Source organism: Eublepharis macularius, chromosome 4 (genome assembly GCF_028583425.1).
Source record: "Eublepharis macularius isolate TG4126 chromosome 4, MPM_Emac_v1.0, whole genome shotgun sequence".
Lineage (NCBI taxonomy): Eukaryota > Metazoa > Chordata > Lepidosauria > Squamata > Eublepharidae > Eublepharis > Eublepharis macularius.
In genome coordinates, this window is record NC_072793.1 from 171,281,053 (window position 1) to 171,299,136 (window position 18,084).

At 46.8% G+C, this 18,084-nt stretch overlaps 1 protein-coding gene across 1 annotated transcript in view; it reads left to right on the forward strand.

Annotated features, from left to right (window-relative positions):
* The first annotated feature begins 6,492 nt into the window (after positions 1–6,492).
* The window catches only part of LOC129328688 (zinc finger protein 208-like), a 35,315-nt gene continuing 23,723 nt past the window's right edge, over positions 6,493–18,084 (forward strand). The window contains exons 1-3 of the mRNA XM_054977915.1: positions 6,493–6,549; positions 8,447–8,573; positions 15,541–16,962. Of these exons, the coding sequence (XP_054833890.1) occupies positions 8,540–8,573; positions 15,541–16,962 (1,456 nt within the window). The 5' untranslated portion in view covers positions 6,493–6,549; positions 8,447–8,539. The remainder of the gene's footprint in view (positions 6,550–8,446; positions 8,574–15,540; positions 16,963–18,084) is intronic.

Here is an 18,084-nt window from a genome sequence, read left to right on the forward strand (position 1 = left end):
GCAGCCTGCGACTTCACCTACACGGTACCGGTCTGGACCCAAGAAGAGATCCTGGTGGCACCCTCCATCTATTGTTATGTGAAGCCCATTCCCCTTGGCATCGGTCTGGAATTAATCCACGAGCTCCTGACCCACCCGCAGCTCCACCGCACCCTCCAGAGCATCCAGAGGGACAGGGATACCACTGCTTTGGTTGTGTCCCACAACGGCAAGGAGATTTTGGATCTTGTCCAGCGGATTAAGACCACCGGTGAGCACTCGTGGTGGGAAACCCTCTTTGGCTGGAGCCCCACCGCCACTGGAATTTACAATTTGGCTTTGCACCCGATTATTGTTATTTTGGCTTTTCAAGTTTTACTATGTGCCTCACTGCTTTATTTGGGCTGTTGGAGCCGCCGACAGCTCCAGCAACTCCAGCTGTCTCACCGCTTGGATCACTATAACCCCGACCTTCTTCTGCCTTAAGGGTTATTCTTGGCGCCCTCCTTTAACCCTTGTTTATTTGCTTGCGTTGTTATGAACTATGACTATATTTTATTATGTGTATGGATCCTGAACCAGCCCCATGGACGCTTTGCTGCCGGACACTGCTCCGAGGCCCTCTTGTGGACTAGGGGGGGACATATTACTCTGCCTCCCGGCCCACGGCCCGTCTCAAAACGACCGCCAGCAGCGCCACCTCCATGAGGACTAGAACTGTGTGTCTGAAGCCCTTCTCGCCGCCTGCCGACCCTGCCCTGCGGATTGACGCAGACAGCAAGGGGGGGTGGAAGTGTGTTTTAGAACACATGAGCTAAGTTTGCTTGTTCCTGTAAATATGCAACCCAGTCCAGCAGCTGTACTGCGGACTGAGCCGTCTGTGATCTTTATTGCTCTATTGTTTTATGAATTTCTTGCCATTGCTTTTTATGAATTTCACTCCCATGAATTTAGCCCCGAACTAGCCCCTCCCTCTATCTATCGCAAGTGCGCCCATGATCTTCCCATGAACTGGGACCCTTTTTATCACCCCCCATTAACTTTATCCCGATGAATTTGATTTTAACCTTTTGAATTGCCTTTTTAACCTGACTCCCTCCGCCGAGGTAATTCTAGCCTATTTATTATTTTATGAATTTGGTTTTAACCGGGACCCCTCCTGAACGGTCTCTTTCAAAGGTTATTTTATTTCTGATTTTAAGTTCGATGAATTTGGTTTTAATCTGACTATATGAGTTGGTCTTTTAATTGCAGAGTTTATTTTTCTGTCCCCTATGAGCCCTTCCGCCGCTTACCCCTCATGAATTATTTCTTCGCACTTGCTTTTACTATGGCTGCTATCATCTATGAAATCGGTTTTAACTTCCTGAATTATCATTTTAAACCCTATGTATCTATGTATTTATGATTTTAACCATTTATGAATTAGCCTACCCTCAATGAATTATGCCATGCTTGCACATTTCACTTTACCCTGTATGAATTATCCCTGCTTTTAATCCTATGTATTTATGATTTTACTTATCTATGAATTGATCCATGTATATTAATTGCCCCTGGTTTTTAGTACTTTTAACCCACCATGAATTCCGTATGAACTACCTTCATCCATGAATTAATCAATGTACACAAATATGAATTATTGCTATTTATATGCATGAATTGCTCATTGCTGCCTGTATCACTATGAATTGCTATTACCTATGAATTACTGCTATTTATTCTGACGATTGCACTTAGCACACCCCCTGGTGTGAACCCAAAGACCTGCAGCCCATTGGCTGATCTAAATTGCACTTATTCGGTTAGGTGGTTCTCCAAACTAAATTTTTGAGTGACGCCTCCTCCCCCTTCCCTTCCCACTCCTTCCTCGCTCGAAGCTCGACCACCGGACATTGCCAGCCACCTCGCCTTTGAAGTCAAGTTCGGAGACCCGCGTGCCTGACGTCCCGGGGTCTCCGAGGGGGGGAATTGTTGCCAAGTAGGCCCCCTCCCCTGCTTTAAAGCCTGCTATGAACTGTGTTAAAGTTTCCTGCGTTACTGTTTCACTGCTGCACAAAGACTGCTTTGCACGTGTGTGTTCTGATACACGTGTCAGTTTCCTGCCTGCGTGTCAATTGCCTTGCTGCTGCTATAGACTGTGTAGTTACTGACTCCATGTTTGGATAACTGCACAAAGGACTCTCTTTCTGGGCAGCCCTGCCCTGACCTGTATCTGGACTTCCAAGTGTGTGTTTGGACTGTGTTACAAGTGTGCCCCGTGCCTGCACTGCCATCTGCCACGGACCGTGCCTGTTCCCTGCTTTGGACTGTGTTTTAAAGTGTTGTTCCCGCTGCCTCCATGAAAGCCTGCCTCATATGGGCCCAAGACGCTGCTAGCAGCCGGGCGCCAGCCGGGGGAAACCTCCAGCGAGCCTGGCTAGGCGCTCCCTGGTCAGTTCCCGCCTGGAGCCTCCCGCGAGCTGGTCGCCGAGCTTGCCCTCGCCACCGGGCAGCCTGCTATCCAGCCCCAGCTATGCCCAGCCGGCATCCATGTTCTCAGGCAGCCAGAAGATCCTGGGAAGAAGACTGCTTTGGGAAGCCATTTCGGCGAAGCGGGCACACCACGTCCGCAGCGAGAGCCCCTCGCCCCGCTCTGCATATCTTAGGAGCCGCCCCAGAGAAGGAACTAAGTGCCGACCATCCCAAGCACTTAGAGAATGCATCTCAAAGAAACCTCCGCATTCCAGAAGCTGATGACATCAGGACAAGCCCTGTCCGCTGGAACATCCTTTCAGCCCACTTGGATTTCCCCCTCCCTCTTTTGTCCCCTCTTCCTGAGGTGTCACTTATCCCAATCTGATTACCAAAGTGGCCCATCTAAGCCATTCAGTAGCCCATTAGACCCTTTGTTTTAAACTGTGAGAACCACCAAGTACAGCACCAGCCCCAGGGTACGTTTTGGGGTATTTAAGCTGGTCTCCCAGACCACTCGGTGCCTCGGCCATTCCCTATCCAGACCTCCTTGCTGTCCGCCTGTGGTCCCAGTGCTGGCATTGGGCCACCCTCGCTGCCGTGTCTCTGCTTCGCTCCAGGATTGTGAGTATTTCCCTTACCATCGTTGGGAACCCGCTAATGCGAATGTCTCTGTATTTCCTACTCTGTATTTCTTAGACCTTGGGTGTTCCTTGTATGATTGTGCAAGCTAGGCTTACGCCACACTCAATACACGTGTTTGGAACTTAGTCGTTGTCTGCCTCTTTTTCACTAGAGTGTCTGGGATCGGGACCTCCGTATACATAGGTTATGATCCTCGCTTAATATTAAAGTTACAGACTGCTGCAGCTAATTCCCCATTATAATAAAAGAGCAGTTCTGGTAACAGTAGGTCAGGCACAGAGAATGTAGCTGAGTGCAGTGATTTGAACCCGAGTCTCCCTGATCCTAGTCTGATACTCTAACCACTACACAACACTGGCTCTCTGGTGCCAAATATGCCACTAGGGAATGCTTTAGCCTGATTTGGGGCTCCAATCAGCTTCTCTCCTGAGTTTGAAAAGAGTCCAGTAGCACCTTTAAGACTAACCAACTTTACTGTAGCATAAGCTTTCGAGAATCACAGTTCTCTTCGTCAGATGCATGGAGTGCGAGAAGAAACTGGTCAGAGTTTGAATTCTTCCATGGGAAGGGTTTGGCTCCACTTAGCTTGGCTCCCCTCCTCACCCACTAAATGAGCCCAGAGCCCCCAGTAATGAATTGAGCACAGTAACTGATGGGTAACCAGTAGAGAGCGACTGTAGGATGGGAGTGATGTTCATGCCGCTGCTTGCTCCTGCTAACAGTTGAGCTGCAGCATTTTGCACTAATTGGAGCCTCCTCATTAACTTTGAGCAGAACCACAAGTGACAAAAGGCACAGATTGGACACTTGTCTGCTTCCCTCAAGTTTTGATGGGAAATGTAGGCATCCTGGTCTCGCAGCTTGGCTCTCTGACTGCTGTCCAATGGACTTTTCAACTGTCATTTGTCCAACATTCCGCCAAGCTGCCTACATTTCCCATCAAAACTTGAGGGAAGCAGACAAGTGTCCAATCTGTGCCTTTTGTCACTTGTGGTTCTGCTCTTAGATGGGAGACCTATGTATAATGCATTACAATAGTCAAGTTTTGATGTTACCATAGCATGGCCAGGTTAGTCATGACAAGATAAGAAGCCATCTTCCAGGCTAGAGTGAGATTGTAGTAAACATTTCTTTGCAGCTGCCTTAACTTGTTTTTCTAGTAGTAGCGCTGGATCCAGTATAACCCCTAGGTTCTTAAGTGAGTTTGCAAGGGTCAAAGAACTCCATCGAAAGTGAGGAGTACAATGTCCTTCAAGAGCTCTGACTTCTCAACAAGCATCACTTCAGTCTTGTCTGGGTTCAATGTCAATTTATTTTTCAGCTATTTCGCTACAGCTGTCAGGCAGCAATCTAAGATTTCTATTGCATCCTGTGGGGACCTGGATAGTGAGATATAGAGTTGAATGTCGTCTGCATATTGATGACATCCCACTCCATAGCTGTGAATGAGTTCTCCTAAAGGTTTTACACAGAGTTTGAATAACATAAGAGATAAGATTGTGCCCTGAGGAACCTCACAAGTTAGTTCCCATTCTGGAGATAGCTGATCTCCGAGGGCCACCCTCTGAGTCCGTTCCACGAGAAACTATTTAAACCAATCCAGGGCACATCCTTTGATGCCCACTTCTGTTACTAAATGCCTCAACAGGATGGCACGGTCTACTGTGTCAAAGGCTGCAAATAGATCCAGGAGGAGCAGTAAGGAGGCATGGCCTTTGTCTATATTCAAATGGAGATCATCCAGTAATGCTACTAGTGCTGTCTCTGTCCCATGCCCTGGTCTGAATCTAGACTGGAAAGGGTCTAGAGTGCTAGAGTTTTCCAAGAAGATCTGGAGCTGGTCTGCTGCTGCTCTCTCAATCACTTTGCCCAGAAAGGGCAGATTAGAGACTGGGCGATAAATGGCCACATCAGCTTTGTCTAGAGATGTTTTTTTTAATTAGCAGACAGATAACTGCCTGATTGAGCTGCCGTGGGAAGGTGCTCTGAGTTAGTGATTGATTTACAATAGATCTAAGTGGTTCACTTATGTGATCTTTTGGCTAAGATGTGTTTGGTTTGGAGATATTTATGTAATTGTACCTGATCATTTGGAAGCAATCTGTATGGCTTCCCTAAGTGTATTGGCATATTTTGTCCTCTGTTTGTATTACACAAGGGGAAGGTGCTAAACTGTGGAACTGTACAGCTAGATATTGTTTTAATATCCTATTAAATATTTTTGTATTAGTTTTTTTTTTTGTTTCTGTATTATCATTTGCATTCGTTTCAGTTGGATTTGCTTTTCTCAACCTTTTTGGTTACCTGATCTTATTTGGACTGGATCTCCCCCTCCCCCTCCCCCTCCCTTCATTTGTTTCTGTTGCTCAATAAAATGCAGCTTCATGTAGGGAGTGAACCGTGACTCAAATCAACCTCCGTTTCTGTAATGATAGGTATAGATTTCTTTCCCCGTTTTCTCCAATTTTCTTCCAAGTTCTTAGTGAAACTAGTTATTATAACAACAACAACAACATTTGATTTATATACCGCCCTTCAGGATGACTTAACACCCACTCAGAGCGGTTTACAAGTATGTTCTTATTATCCCCACAACAAAACACTCAGTGAGGTGGGTGGGGCTGAGAGAGCTCCTAGAAGCTGTGACTGACCCAAAATCACCCTGTTCAAAGAGGGGGTTAAGGGGGTGTCCTAGACCTGATCTCTCCTCTGCAGTCTCCCCTGGAAGGAGAGCAGGCTGCCCCTGACTCCATGTCATAGCTTCTGAGGCATAGTGGCAGGGTTGCCAATCTCCAGGTGGACCTGGGCGATCAACCAGAATTAGAGCTGATTTCCAGACTACAGGGATCACTTCCCGTGGAGAAAATGGATCCTTTGGAGGCAAGACGCTGTGGCATTCCACCCCAGCTGAGGTCTGCATCTCTTCAAACTCTGCCCTCCGTAGACTCCATTCCCCAAACTCCAGGAACTTCCCAACTTTCAGCTGACCTATCCCGCTTCAGATGAAATATGCATGGGAACACCCGTAAGAGAAAGAAAATAATTCAGTGCCAGATGTGCCAAATTAAATGCCAAATGTGGGGAAAGCTTTGGGGGGTGGGTGGGGAGATTCTCTATCTAAATGCCTGAAGTGTAGGAAAGGATTGTCAGAGTAGGCGCCTTATTTCCTATCAAAGAATTCACATGGGGGGAGAATAAACATATCAACGCCTGGAGTGTGGGAAAGATGCAGCATCAAAGCGAACTGGATTGCTAAAAAAATGTCTAGTTTGGCAGCTATCTGCTTCAGGCTCCTTTGATGGGAGAGAGCCTTTCCAATGGTTAAAGTGACAGAGAGGAAGTCCTAGAGAGGCACAGGTGGGGGGTAGAGAAGGAAAGCCGTGGGGGGGGGCATTTCCTGCTCCCCTCTCCGCTTTCAGAGGTTCCTCTGCATTTCGTGGGCTTCTGCTTGAATGGCTGGGAGGGGATCTGGTGAGCTCAAAGGGGCTTTGGAACGGGAGAAGGGGGGGCTATAGAGGAGGGGCTGCAATACAAGACCCAAAGCAGTCAGAAAAGAGGGGACGCAGGGAATGAGAGACAGCACCCCCCCCCCGGCCAAGCTGCTTTCCTGCCCTCCTACACCAGCTTTGTGCAAAACTAAAGACATGTCCAAAGACTGGCCAGGAAATAAAAGACTTGCAGGAGGCACCAATAGGAAAGAGACTCACTTAATCTTAATTGGGGTTTGGACTGGGGACGGGATGGAGTGGGTGAAGGTTGGGGAAGAGCAGGCAGGGCAGGAAATGGGGGGGTGAGGAGGGCCCCCACTCTTTCCTCCCCTTCTGCCTTTTTTCAGCCTGGCCCCAGCAGGGCTTTCCTTTCTCCCCCCCCCCCCCTCCCCCAGGCGTCTTCCACCTCAGGCTCCCAAAGGACCCCAAATCCTCGATGGGGCGTGTGCTAGAAGAGCCTCCTTTCCCATTGCTGTTTTGAAATCCTGCCCTGTCGCCTCTAAATTTTGGGCTGCCCTTTTACTTCACTGGGTGTGTGGGAAAGGTGGGGGTCCCTCCAGGCTCCTAGAGATTCTTAACCACAGACCCACGATTTCTTCAGGGTCAGCCGGGTAGGACAGAAAACAAGACACCCTCCCTGACCGACATCTTCCTTGCCCAACACATGTATAAATTTCAGTCTCAGGCCTAAGAAGAGACGTGGAAGAGACTTGAGGTGATGAAGTGGGAGTGGGGGTGTCACTTTATTTGCCCTGTTTTTAAGCCCCTTTTTTCCTGAAGGTGGCCTGAAAATGACGTCCCTTCAGACTGCAGAGGGGAGGAGCACATTATGGTATGTTTTCCTGTGCTGAAAACTCCCTGCCACAGGAAAGCAGCACAGCAAGCAGAACCAGACAGTGCTGGCAGTGCTAACGTTCTACTTGCGGGGAATTGTTTTGTTATGCAAAGAAACATTTGTACCTGGAACGGTCAGGATTGGAATTTCCCACCTGCTGCCTCAAGTCTGTTAGTCTACTCCATTATGTCAGGGATCTGCCTCCTTATTTCCAGCACATTTTTCTCATTATGTGGAGCTGTCCAGAAGGACTTGGCTTCCCTAGAGGGAAGGAGGAAGTGGTGCAGCTTCAGGCAGGGTCAGGGAATGGCTTCCAGGAATGGATTTGCAGGGATTAGAAAGAATACTGAAGGGGACAGATGGATAAAACAGATGCGACCTCCATGCATATGGACTGGCTGCCTGAAGGGAGAGAGGTGTGGGGCCAAACACTCCTGAGTCTTCATCGATCAAACCCCAGAATCTTGTCTTGGTCTGTAGACAGCAAATCCAGAGAGAGGTCCACTCCAGGGGCTGGCACAGAAAAGGGATTTCCCACCCTCTTTCTTTCTATCCCTCCCAGACAGCAGCAGAGAGACGCCCCTGATGCCACCTTGCAGCCAGCTGAGATGCGGGGGGGGGGGGGGTTCCACTGAAGAGTGGAGGCCAGGAATGTTGTTTTCTCTGCTGCAAGCCTCAGAGGATTGGGCTCCTAGCCCGTGGTTCTGGTGCTGGAAGATTTGAGCCTGCCCACTGGTTCCCCCTCGTCTGGGATGGCTTGCGCAAAGAAGCCCCATCAGGAATTATGAAACAGTACTAGACCATGCATTTCTCACAGGGGCTTCTCTTGCCTCTTTCCCACAAGGCTTCTGGTCCCCTCAATGAGGACACGTCTCTGGCACCAAGACGCCCCCCTAGGAGGTCTGGGAAGGGGGGCTCCAAATGTCCCCCTGGGGCCATTTCCCCTTCCTCTTTGTGCTGGTCTTTCCGTTTTAATGTAATGTCTCCGTTCTGGGCTCCCTCCAATGGATCCGGGGTGTACGGAAGTGTCTCCTTCCTCTTCCAGGGCTGGGTGTCCTTTGAAGAGGCGGCTGTGCATTTCACCCAGGGGGAGCAGACCCTGCTGCGCCCAGCGCAAGGAACTCTTTCCGAGGAAGTCATGCAGGAGAATTGTGAGACTACAGCGTCTCTGGGTGAGGATCCCTTTCTCCTGGGCTGTCTCCTTCTGGCTATGAGGAGTGACTAAAGAAGTCCTTAATGAGGAAGGACATGAGAGCTATTACACAATTTAGTTGTGCTGCTACATTCTCTGAATGTATCTTTCTGTTCATTTGATCTGATTTTGGATGTTATGCCTGTATCAGTTTTTATGCACTTTCTACTGTTACATCTTTTCTTTTTAAATAAAATCTTTTTTAAAAAAAAAATTAAAAATGAGGAAGGACGTGGTCAGGCTGCCTGCCTTGGGCCCGCTGCCTGATCTCTGCCACCCTCCATGATCCTTCCTCGGATGTGGGTGGGATTCTGGACTCTCCTTGCAGAGAGGGGAGTTCTTGCCCGGCTGTCCTGTGTTTGGGCCACATGAGAGGGCATCAGAAAAGATGCCACTGGATGCTTGGGCTGGAGAAGGTGAGCTGGTCTGAGTAGGGGCTTTCCTCCAGTCTGGGCCTTGCGTTATCCGTGGCTGTGGAAGGAATTTTGCTGGCTTCTCTGCCACTTTGCTTAGTTCTCAGGGGGCATTTCCATCTCATTTTAGCAGGGCATAGGCAGAGAACTGCCAGTGCCAGAGGGATAATTTTTGGCCCCCCTACTTTACTCCACCCCACCCCTATTACTTGCCTGTTGTATATTTCTGGAGGGACAGTCAAACTGGTTGGAATTGTTGGATTTATGTGCACAAAGAGGATTTTTTACTGATTCAAAGAACCAGAGATTACTAAATCTGGCCTCCTATCCTGGCTTCAAGAGGAGGAAGAGCTGTTTCTCCTGATCTCTGATGAAGAGGTGGGATTGGCAGGTAACTGCTATAATCTGTTATGGGATTGTGCATTGCCTGCGCTTCCTTCCAAGGGCTGGTGGGTTTCTGGTGCCTTGTCTATCTTCCCAGTTTGACCTTCTCCAGAAAAGAGCTTGGATGAGGTGTGAAGGCTGTAGATCCTGAAGATAGGGAAACAGGCAACTTGTTTATACCACTTTTCCCAAAAAGAGCCAACTGTGAAGGAACAGTTTTGCAAGCCCTGTTCCTGCTGGCCTAAAAAACACCGCTGCCATGCCAGGTGTCCGCTCAGCAAGACATCCCTTTCCCATAGTCCTGTGGGATACCACAGATAGGGTGTAATCCCAATTACTGGAAAATCAATCTGATCTTTAGGGTGGAGGGCACTTCTCCACAAAGTATTGCCTGCTCCAAGTGGCAGTGGGTCTCTAGCAAGATCGTTTCCCATGAGATCCCTTGAAGTGGCATTTACAGGCATTGAACCTGGGATCCTGTGCATGCAAAGCATGTGCTTTACCACAGACAGGTCACCCAAAGCCATAGATCCAGAGGAGTTAGCCGTGTTAGTCTGTAGTAGCAAAATAGTAAAGAGTTCAGTAGCACTTCCAAGACTAACCAACTTGTGTTAGCTTATGCTACTGTAAAGTTGATTAGTTTTAAAGGTGCTACTGGACTCTTTACTATTTTGGCACCTGAAGCAACTCCAGGTAGCCCACATGCAAACATATTTTAACCTTCTTCCTGGACGTAGCTGTTATGATTCTGATAATTCTAATTCTGAAGGGCCTGGCACACAGAAATTCCCCCAAAGTACAGCAGACAAATGTAAAAGTCAGCATCTTGCAGAGGAAATCCCAGCTTTCCCGGCATATTTCATGCTTTAGCCTGGATTCATCTCTTCCAGCTAACAGCCAGTTGCATGAAGTCTGGAGTATCCACTCTGGGAACTGACTTAGAGCCAAAACACACGAGAAGAAATACCTAGGTTCAGCACGTGTTCTCTTACCTCAAGGTTTGCCGGGATCTGTAGGCGTCCTGGAAGCTTAAAGTTTAGCATTTACAGAGCAGCAGGAAAGGAAATACAGGCGCCTGCATTTCCCTTCCCCTTCCTGCTGCTCTGTAAATGCTAAACTTGTTCTCTTACCTCAAGGTTTGTTGGGAAGTGTAGGTGTCTTGGCAGCTTAAAGTTTAGCATTTACAGAGCAGCAGGAAGGGGAAGGGAAATTCAGGCGCCTGTATTTCCCTTCCTGCTGCTCTGTAAATGCTAAACTTTAAGCTTCCAGGATGTCTACAGATCCTGGCAAACCTTGAGGTAAGAGAACACGTGCTGAACCTGGGTATTTCTTCTCGTGTGTTTTGGCTCTTAGTTCCCCAAGCAATGTGCCAAAGTGGTGTATGGGGAGGGGCAGGACTGCAAAGCTGATACTTCACTGGGGGAGGAGGAGAGAGCCTTCACTTCTTATGTCCATTCTTTTAGAATGGACATTTTACGCCCGCCCCCAAATTCCATTCCTTCTTCCTATGTTTATTTGCTTTAAAAAGGTGATGGAGATGAGCTTGGGGTATGTGTGTTAATCCTGCTCCTTTTTTTGTACCGGTACAGAGGAAAAGCTATGGCTTATATTCCCCAATAGGGGGCTGCCCCTTTGAGGATGGAAGAACGGTATTTATTTTAATACCGTGGTAGCCTATATTGTATAAGCATGGCCAAGCAGTGTCTGAAAAGATCTTTCCCTGTCCTTGTCTTTTTTTCTCAATTATTGAACTTTATATAAAAACAAGTGGGGACCTGCAATAAAATGGTGCAGAATCTGTTGGCTGCCCCTTCCCCTTTGGAGGGTGGATTCTATGGCAATAGTCCGTGCTGAGGCCCCTCCCCAGGCCCCACCCCCTCAATCTCCAGGAATTTCCCAGTTTGAAGTTCATTTTTTAAAAGGTTTTTGTTTCTATTATTTACAGTCTGGCTTTTTCCAGTGACACTTATGCATAGTGTGGGGATATGTAGTTGGTTTTTGTTAAGGAAACATTTCTTAAAGGTACTCTGCGTTCAGATTATATTTCCCAACAGCCATTACCCACAAGTAATCAAGACACCAAAATTGTGATCCATACATAATAATGAGCTTTATTTACAATAAAACCCAGATGTTATGCCAGGTTCTGACACATGCATAAAGATCAGATACAGCAGAGAATCTTATATACCTTTCAAGGTGAATTGTTTACAGAATAAAAGATCAAAGGTTCACACAAGGGCCGTTTCCACACATCTTCGCCCCCTCCCGAAATTTGGCGCAAAACTTACGGAACGGCGCGCCTTCATGGCGCGATTTCCCGGCATGACTTTGCTTTGTGGAGCAATGACGTCAGAAAACGTGCCATGAAGCGAAGTCATGCTGGAAAATTGCGCTATGAAGGCAAGTCGTTCTGTAAGTTTTGCGCCAAATTTTGGGAGGGGAGTGCGTGTGGAAACAGCCAGGGTTTGTACAAATAATTCTTTGGAAATGCTGTCTTCAGGAATTATGGCTCCTGATGGGTCTGGATGATAAGACAGCAAACACTTCCTGATACAAACATGTCAAGAAGTTTTCTGCCTTGCTTCGTACAGTGACTGCTTTCCAAGGCTATATTTTGATCGGGGAAGAGGAAAACAAGAGATGTTGACATTTTTGTGGCTACTGTGAGGTCACCCTGACTTTCTAATCACGAGACTGCTTAGCTAAGGAAGAATGTTCCGCCGGTCTGCTTCAATAGCACTCATAATGGATGAAAGGTTAAAAATTCCCTAACAGTTTTCGTTAATACTGTAAGTATTAACGGGGGCGAGTCCTTTTTCCTGAGTTGCTTTTGACATTGTTATGTTTTAGAGCCACTGTTTTACAGTGGCATATTGGTTGTGGGGGCACCAGCCACGGAAGCCTCTGTGCATTGGGGAGGGGGTGCTTCCATGCCCTGGTTTCCCCTCCCTACCACCCCTCCAGGCCCATCCCAATCTTGTGGCCAAAGTGCCTGCAAACCCAGCCACTTTGTCCCATTGCAGTGGCTGTATCACCAGGGCCCAGGCTGGCCTCTTGCCCCCCAGACTTTTTCTTGGGAAGGATGGAGGAAGAAAGGCAGCAGAGACTCACCTACCTGAAGCCTCAGCGTCGAGGAGCCTTTGCAAATGACATGCCTTGTCAGCTTCTTGAATTTTGGTGAGCAAATCAGCCCAGCAGGTTTTTTAGTCTGTAAGAGATCTAAGCAAATGCAGTGATGTGTGCTGCTTGGGGTGGGGGTTTGGACCCCCACACCTTTTCCAAAGCTTTAATGTTTTCCTGCAGAACTGGAAATGCCCCAGGCCTGAGGAAAATGCTAACTCATGTAAGCCAGTTTGTTGTAGTGGTTAAGAGCATGGGACTCTAATCTGGAGAGCCAGGTTTGATTCCCCACTCCTCCACTTGAAGCCAGCTGGGTGACCTTGGGCGAGTCACAGTTCTCTGGAGCTCTCTCAGCCCCACCCACCTCACAGGGTGTTTTCTTGTGGGGATAACAGTAGCATACTTTGTAAACTGCTCTGAGTGGGCATTAAGTTGCCCTGAAGGGCGGTATATAAATCGGATGTTGTTGTTGTTGTTATTAGTATAATGTTCCCAATACGTGCATGCCGAGATGACTTACAAATTACAGTGGAACTACAAGAGATGCACGGGCGCGTGTTGGGTCCTGCAAGGTTCCCTGAAAAGTATAATCTTAAAAAAACCCCAGCCACTTGATGCGATTCTCAGCCAGGGAGAATCACAACTGGAGGGATTCTCTCTCTCTCTTAAAAATCCTCCCAGAACTTGGGGCGGGAGGAGATGATATATCAGGAGGCAGGAAAAAAGCAGAGATTTTTGCATGTGAGAAGGAATCCCAGTCCCTCCCATTGTTCTTCTGGTGGGGAATCTCATCATGGATTTTCTCTCTCAGTTTTTTTCCCTGCCTCTTGTTACATCCCTCCCCTCCCTCTGCCGTTTCTGAACTGCTGGATGAAAACTGAGCGGACTGGATTTTTGAACATCAAGTTGCTGTTCTTTGTGTGTGTGTGTGTGTGTGTGTGTGTGTGTGTGTGTGTGTGAGAGAGAGAGAGAGAGAGAGAGAGAGAGAGAGAGAGAGAGAGAGAGAGAGTGACACATGTCTGGCATCTCATGTAGTTTGGCTGTTAGATATGTGACAATAATAAAAAATAATAATAACATTCAATTTATACACCACCCTTCAGGACAATTTAACGCTCACTCAGAGCACTTTACAAAATATGTTAGTATTGTCCCCACAACAATCATCCTGTGAGGTCGGTGGGACTGAGAGAACTCTAAGAGAGCTGCGACTGACCCAAGGCTTGAAGTGGAGGAGTGGGGAATCAAACCCTGCTCTCCACATTGGAGTCCCGTCACTCTTAACCACTACACCAAACTCGCCATATACTAAAATGGCAGATCCACAAAGAGTTGCGGGGGGGTGCATCTTACTTCCCCCCCTCTCACCTTGTCTGCTTTTCCTTCCCTGCCCTCATAGCCTCGTCCCTTTTCCTGCTTCCTTCTCTCCTTCCATTCCACCTTTGCCTGCCCCTGTCTTCACCTTTCCCCCTCCCTTCCCAGACTTCCTTTCCCATATGGCCCAGTTGCATGGTGTCTGCTGAGCCAGGCCTAGTTTCATGGTGTGTGTGTGTGTGGGGGGGGTACTTCCTTCCCCTTGAATCCCCTTCCCACACTATTTTCTGTTTCCTTTTTCTTGGCAGCCTCCATATGGTCACCTTTCCCTATGTGCTTCTCTCCTTCAAACCTACTAAACAACTTACCTTTTGTCTGCCTCCCATCTTCACCTAGATTTCTTAATTTACTTCATTTAATTCACCTTCTCCACAATGGGGAACCAAAGCAGCTTACATCATTCTCCTTGCCTCTATATTATCCTCACTACAACCCTGAAAGTTAGGTTAGGCTGAGAATGTGGGACTGGATCAAAGTCACCCAGTGAGCTTCCACAGCAGAGGGGTGATTCGAACTTGGGTCTCACATCCTATTCTGAAACTCTAATGACTACTCTAAACTGGTAACAAGCAGCCAGGCCTGGATAAGTCATGCAAGTTTTGTGGTATCAAGTGGCCTATTGGTTGGCCTGAATGAGTCCTCTATGAAAGGCCCAAACACCCCTGGATAGAGTGCTGCCTCCCACCTTTTCCCGACACAAAACCACACCTGAAATACCCACCCACCCCTGTGTATTTTTTCAACTTTCAGGTTTTTACTGCAAACCAGGGGCATTTTTCAGGCATGTAGGAAGATTTGTCTTGTCCATTTATGGCTTAAGTCTCCAGCTTTAAGTATCTTCAGATCAGGCCCACTTGGCTATTAGTATGTAAGAGATCTCTGTTACCATGGCAATGGAGTTAATGTTGATTCTTACTACTGCAGTGTAGCAGACCCATAATATAAAATTATTTCCCACTTTGCTGAAAAACCAATAAACAATCCCAAACTCAGATGGTCTGGCTCTCTCCAAAAGGCGAAAGAGACTAGAAGATGCACAATGTCTGCAATGGAGATCAGTCAAGATGGGTAGCTGTGTTAGTCTGTCTGTAGCAGGAGAAAAGAGCAAGAGTCCAGTAGCACCTATAAAACTAACAAAATTTGTGGTAGGGTATATGAGCTTTCGTGAGTCACAGCTCATCTCTTCAGATACCTACAATGGTGGGCTTCTCTGTCATGCTTTGTGGGTCCAACATCACTGGCAGGAGATCTCCACTGCCTTTTTAGCACAACCACAGTTCCATCAGCCCCCAATGATCTGGGAAGACCAAATAATCAGGAAATGTGGGACCTTCATCACTGCCTGAATTAAAATTCACTGGCTTATGGCCACATTTTAAGCAACTCTTCTGACTTACAATTTGGGTCAAAGAAGGATCTCTGTGGTAGTAACTGTTCTCTTGAAAAGCTATTCTCCCTTTAATTGTCACAGGTGACAGTTCAGTCAATACCATATAGGATCTCACAGAACTATATTCCCAAGTAAGAGATTTTGAAGTGTTTCCAGAAACTAAGCCTTTCATTTCTTCCATTCTTTACAGCAGTAAATTTAGCTCATTCCCTAATTTTTATTGCATTTTTATTGTGATTATGTTAAGTTTCTCTTTCTTTCAGTAGGAGGTATGTGGGAGTCAGCAAATGGAACAAAAGAGCATCCAGTAAAAGAGAAAGAAGAAAAATATATAGATGTGAAAGAGAACACTGAATATTGTAATGCACTGAAGAAGGAGAACGGAAAAGATCCACTGAAGAATAAATCCCACCTTTTACAAGGTGATGTCTCTCAAGAATTTCCACTACTTAATAATACACAAAGAAGAGACAATACGAACAAGAACGCTGTGAGAGAGGAAAACTTCCCTAAAAAATCAGACATTAATATTCATTGGAACACCCATAACAGAAACAGCAGAGATAAATGCCTGAAATATGGGAAATCTTTTGGGCAAACAGAAAAACTTACTACCCATCAAAGACTGCACACAAAGGAGAAACCATATAAATGCCTGGAGTGTGGAAAAAACTTCAGTCAGAGTACACAACTTACTTGCCATCAAAGAATTCACACAGGGGAAAAACCATATACATGCTTACAGTGTGGTAAAAGTTTCAGTCAGAGTGGAAACCTTACATCCCATCAAAGAATTCACACAGGGGAGAAACCATATAAGTGTGCAGTGTGTGGGAAAACCTTCAATAAGAGGGGACATCTTACTTCCCATAATAGAATTCATACAGGGAAGAAAACATATAAATGCCTGGAGTGTGGAAAAAGCTTCAGTGAGAAAGGAAACCTTACTTCCCATCAAAGAATTCACACAGGGGTGAAACCATATAAATGCCTGGAGTGTGGAAAGAGTTTTTGGCGGACAGATACACTAACTTCCCATCAAAGAATTCATACAGGGGAGAAACCATATAAATGCCTGGAATGTGGGAAAAGTTTCAATCAGAGTGGCAACCTTACTTCGCATCAAACAGTTCACACAGGTGAGAAACCGTATAAGTGTCTGGAGTGTGGAAAAAGTTTCAGTCAGAGTGGAAATCTTACTTCCCACCAAAGAATTCACACAAGGGAGAAAAAATATGTGTGTCTGGAATGTGGAGAAAGCTTCAGTCACAGTGGACACCTTTCTTCCCATCAAAGAATTCACACCGGGGAGAAACCATATAAGTGTCTGGAGTGTGGGAAAAGCTTCAGTTTTAATTCACAACTTACATCACATCAAAGAAGTCACACTGGGGAGAAACCATTTAAATGCCTGGAATGTGGAAAGGGTTTCAGTGAGAAGGGAAGCCTTACTTTCCACCAAAGAAATCACACAGGGGAAAAACCATATAAATGCCTGGAGTGTGGAAAAAGTTTCAGTGAGAGTGGAAAACTTACTGTCCATCAAAGAATTCACACAGGGGAGAAACCATATAAATGCATGGAATGTGGAAAAAACTTCAGTCAGAGTGGAAACCTTATGTCCCATCAAACAATTCACACAGGGGAGAAACCATATAAATGCCTAGAATGTGGTAAAAGTTTCAGTCACAGTGGAAATCTTACTTCCCATCAAAGAATTCACACTGGGGAGAAAAAATATAAATGTCTCATGTGTGGAGAAAGCTTCATTTTTTGTTCACAACTTACTTTTCATCAAAGAATTCACACAGGAGATAAACCATATAAATGCTGTGAGTGTGGAAAGACATTCAATCGGAGTGGAAACCTTACTGCTCATCAAAGAATTCATACAGGAGAGAAACCATAGCAGTGCTTGGAATGGAGAAAAATCAACTGAATTAGAACGTTAGAAAGCAATGCAGTAAAATAGTAAAATATGTACAATACATAATTCAGTAAAACAGCCTGAGATTTTTTGAGAGAGAAAACAACGCTGTTACCTTTACAGAACAATTCTCCTAATTATTTCTGTTTTACATATTGTGTAGGTATGTGGGAAGCATTGGCCACTGAACTTACCTGGTGGCCGGTTTGCAGCCAACAGGTGGGGAGGAGGGACAGGCATGGTGGCTGCCCTTGCTGCAGCTTGCTCAGCATTCCCCTGGGCAAGCTGGCAGCCAATCAGTTTGAAATCCCCGGCAGCCAATTGGTTTGAATTTCCCAGCAGCCAATCAGTTTGAAATCCCAGGCCAACCAATCAGCAGCAGTCGGGGACATGCAAAGGGGGCGGGGCTGGCACTGGACCTCAGGGAGGCAGTTCTCCCTCTGGTTCAGCAGCTAGGTATTTATTTAGCTGCTCCCTTGCTTCCCCTGCATTCTGCTCTCCTGCAGCAAAGACCCACCCACCTCTCCCTGTTATTATGTGTTTGATGCTTTCTTTTCTGTCACGACATGGTTGGGCGGTTTGCCATTGGATCGGATCTCTTTTGAGGGGAACCAGGACCTGCAGTGTCCAGGTTCTCCTTGACGGGGATTCCCATAAGGAATCCTGGGAGTGGGTGATGGAGGTGCATGCCCAGCTTGGGGGCTGCCAGGGCACACCCACTCCCAGACGGCAGGGGAATCATCAAGGAGTGTACGCCCAGGTGATTCCCCCTTAATGTCACTCCTTGGTTCCCCCCCCCCCTCAGCGGGGGTCTGAGGGGGTGAGGGGTCATAGACTGGCAGGCGTGTCAGTCGATTTTGGGATCCGATTCATATGATTC